The sequence below is a fragment of the Salvelinus sp. IW2-2015 genome, linkage group LG9 (assembly GCF_002910315.2).
Source record: "Salvelinus sp. IW2-2015 linkage group LG9, ASM291031v2, whole genome shotgun sequence".
NCBI lineage: Eukaryota > Metazoa > Chordata > Actinopteri > Salmoniformes > Salmonidae > Salvelinus > Salvelinus sp. IW2-2015.
The window spans coordinates 12,459,351-12,462,856 of NC_036849.1; the positions used below are offsets into that span (position 1 = coordinate 12,459,351).

At 42.7% G+C, this 3,506-nt stretch overlaps 1 protein-coding gene across 1 annotated transcript in view; it reads left to right on the forward strand.

The window, feature by feature from the left end:
• The first annotated feature begins 1,024 nt into the window (after window positions 1-1,024).
• dph6 (diphthamine biosynthesis 6) overlaps window positions 1,025-3,506 on the forward strand; it is a 78,997-nt gene continuing 76,515 nt past the window's right edge. Inside the window, 3 exon segments of the mRNA XM_023994257.1 lie at window positions 1,025-1,183; window positions 1,533-1,624; window positions 1,778-1,962. Of these exon segments, the coding sequence (XP_023850025.1) occupies window positions 1,161-1,183; window positions 1,533-1,624; window positions 1,778-1,962 (300 nt within the window). The 5' untranslated portion in view covers window positions 1,025-1,160.

Sequence of the window (3,506 nt, forward strand, 5' to 3'; positions counted from 1 at the left end):
GATATGTAAACATTATTAAAGTGTCATTATTTAGAGTGGCATTGTATAAAGTTACTAGTGATCCATTTATTAAAGTGGCCAGTGATTGGGTCTCAATGTAGGCAGCAGCCTCTGTGAGTTAGTGGTTAGTGGTTAGCTGTTGAGCAGTCTGATGGCCTTGAGATAGAAGCTGTTTTTCAGTCTCTCAGTCCCAGCTTTGATACACCTGTACTGACCTCGCCTTCTGGATGGTAGCAGTGTAAACAGGCAGTGGCTCAGGTGGTTGATGATCTTTTTGGCCTTCCTGTGACATCAGGTGCTGTAGGTGTCATGGAGGGCAGGTAGTTTGCCCCCAGTGATGCGTTGTGCAGACCACACCACCCTCTGGAGAGCCTTTTAAAAAATGTTTTACTTTTATTTAACTAGGCAAGTCAGTTAAGAACAAATTCTTATTTTCAATGACGGCCTAGGACCAGTGGGTTAACTGCCTTGTTCAGGGGCAGAAGGACAGATTTTCACCTTGTCAGCTCGGGGATTCAATCTCTGTGTGGGTGAACCATTTCAGTTTGTATGTGATGTGTACGCAGAGGAAGTTATTTTGAGCTTGTGTCAATTTACCAGGAGGGCAATGTATGCCAAACAAAATCCATTGATTAAAAAATTTAACAAACCATACAACTCCATGCACAAGGACTACTTGTAACAATTTACACAGAACATTTTACAAAAATACATTTATTTAAAGAGCAGTGCAGACGCAAAGTTTGGTAACAGAATGATGGAACCAACAGCACATCTGCGCTGTACTTCAAGGAAATTTATTTTTGTAAAATGTTCTGTGTAAATTGTTAAAAGTAGTCCTTGTGCATAAAGTTGTATGGTTTGTTAAACTTTGAAATCAATGGAAATTTATTGGCATATATATATATATAATTTTTTTTACATTACGGAGCAAAGTGCTCATTGTAATAAATGTTTTATTTTAAATCAGGCACCCCAAAGGACAGCTTCATTCATTAAGGTCCTTTCATCCAGGAAGTGCTTGCTCACATGAGTTTTTGTGTACATGTCGAACTGCTGCTGTGACTGGTTGCTATGCTGTACACATATTCCGAGTAAACGAAACATAGATAACATTATCTAGTAACTGTTTATGTCTACAGAAATATTGCATAAAGAAAATGAAAGTAGTCGCGTTGATAAGGTAAACCTAAATAATTGCTGTCACAGCTCTCCTGTTCTATCTACGTTTTCTAGCTAGCTATCTAAGAAGGATGTGTTGCTTGCTAACTAGATATCTATATCCTGTACTTTGTTATTTCGTTTAAGATGCAGTGTGGGGGAAATAGCATGCATCGTTATTCTTTACAGAAATAACGGTTCATAACATTCTGAGTACATGCAAGTAAGAGGAACTTGCATTTCAGTATAGAACTAAAGGAAATCACCCTAACATTCGTATGTTTCTGATCATAGTGACAGTGATACGGCTATTTACATAGTTGCACCTTCATGTAGTGAATGCATTAATCCCTCTGACTGTATTGTTGCAGTGGAGGCAAAGACAGCTGTTATAACATGATGCAATGTGTTGCTGCTGGGCACCAGATTGTAGCGCTGGCCAACCTGCGTCCTGCTAACAAGGGTGAGATGTCTACCTGTTTTTCCTCCTGTATGTGTGGGTACTTAAAACAAAATTCAAATATTGGTCAATGTTTCCCCTAAGAGATGTGCCTTGCCAAAGTGGAACAGTAATACTGTAAATGAATGAACTTCTGTTATCCATCCCCTGTGTTAGATGAGTTGGACAGCTACATGTATCAGACGGTGGGGCACCAGGCCATAGACCTGTATGCTGAGGCTATGGATCTGCCCCTGTACAGACGCACCATCCAGGGCTCCAGCCTCGACATTGGGAGAGACTACAGCCAGACAGAGGGAGACGAAGTGGAAGACCTCTACCACCTACTGAGCATGGTTCAGGTAAACCTCAACATGGAGGAGTGAGTGGTGACTTGGGGACAGATAAGAGGAGTTGCATTGCTAGTGTTTTAGCAAGATGAGGCAACAGCAAATTGGTTGGCGAAAGAGACTACACTGGTAGCCTATAAGACCAACCTATTTACTCTGCAATCAGTTCTTAGAAGTAGCCTAGTCTGTTGATATCAAGGACCCCCTTTATAAAATGCCATACAGTCTCATCAGACATACTCGTGACTACACTTCAAGGTTCAGAGAGAGCTACGCTAAGCTACATGACATGTGTCACAGTCTATGAGCTGACTATCAATCTATTATCACTCTCTGGTATATGGAGGTTATCTAACGGTTGTGGTGTGGTATAGGGAGGTTATCTAACGGTTGTGGTGTGTTAAATGGAGGTTATCTAATGGTCGTGGTGTGGTATAGGGAGGTTATCTAATGGTAGTGGTGTGGTATAGGGAGGTTATCTAATGGTTCCTCCTATACCACAGCCACACCACTACCGGTTAGATTAATCTCCTATACGCACCACCATTCTAGATATTCCCTCCTATACCACACCACACCACTACCGTTAGATCAACCCCCTATACCACACCACACCACCACTACCATTAGACTATCCTCCTATACCACACCACACCCAATACCGTTAGATAAACCTCCCATATACCACACCATTTAGATACTGCCTCCCTATACCCACCGAAATACCGTTAGATAACCTCCCTATACCCACACCATTAGATATCCTCGCCTATACCACACCACTACGTTAGCATAACTCGGCCTATACCACACCCACTTACACGTTAGACTAAACCCTCCCGTATACCACATCCACTACCATGTAGATAACCTCCCCTATACCACACCACTCAGCCATTAGATACCTCCCTATTACACACCGACTACCGTTAGATGAATCCCCCTATTACCACACCCATTACCGTTAGGTAACCTCCCTAGTACACACCACTACCATTAGATACCTCCCTTATACCACACCCACTAGCCGTAAAAGTAACCTCCCTATACCACACCACGGCCATTAGATAAACCTCCCTATACCACACCACTACCGTTAGATACCCTCCCACACTACCACACCAACTCCATTAGATAACCTCCCTACTACCACACCACTTACCATTAGATAATTCTCCCTATACCACACCACTACCGTTTAGATTAACGCTCCCTGATACCACACCACTCCGTTAGATAACCCTCCCTATACCACACCACTACCATTAGATAACCTCCCTATAACCACTCCGCCTACCATTAGATAACCTCCATATACCACACCAACACCGTTAGATAACCTCCAGTATAACCACACCACACCACTACCGTTTAGATTATCTCCCGTATACCACCCACCCATTTAACCCTACCACCACTACTTAGATAACCTCCCTATACACACCACCAACAGTACCATTAGGATAAGCCTCCCTATACCACACCACGTACCATTAGATAACCCTCCCTATACCACACCACTTACATTAGGATAACCTTCCCTATACCACACCACT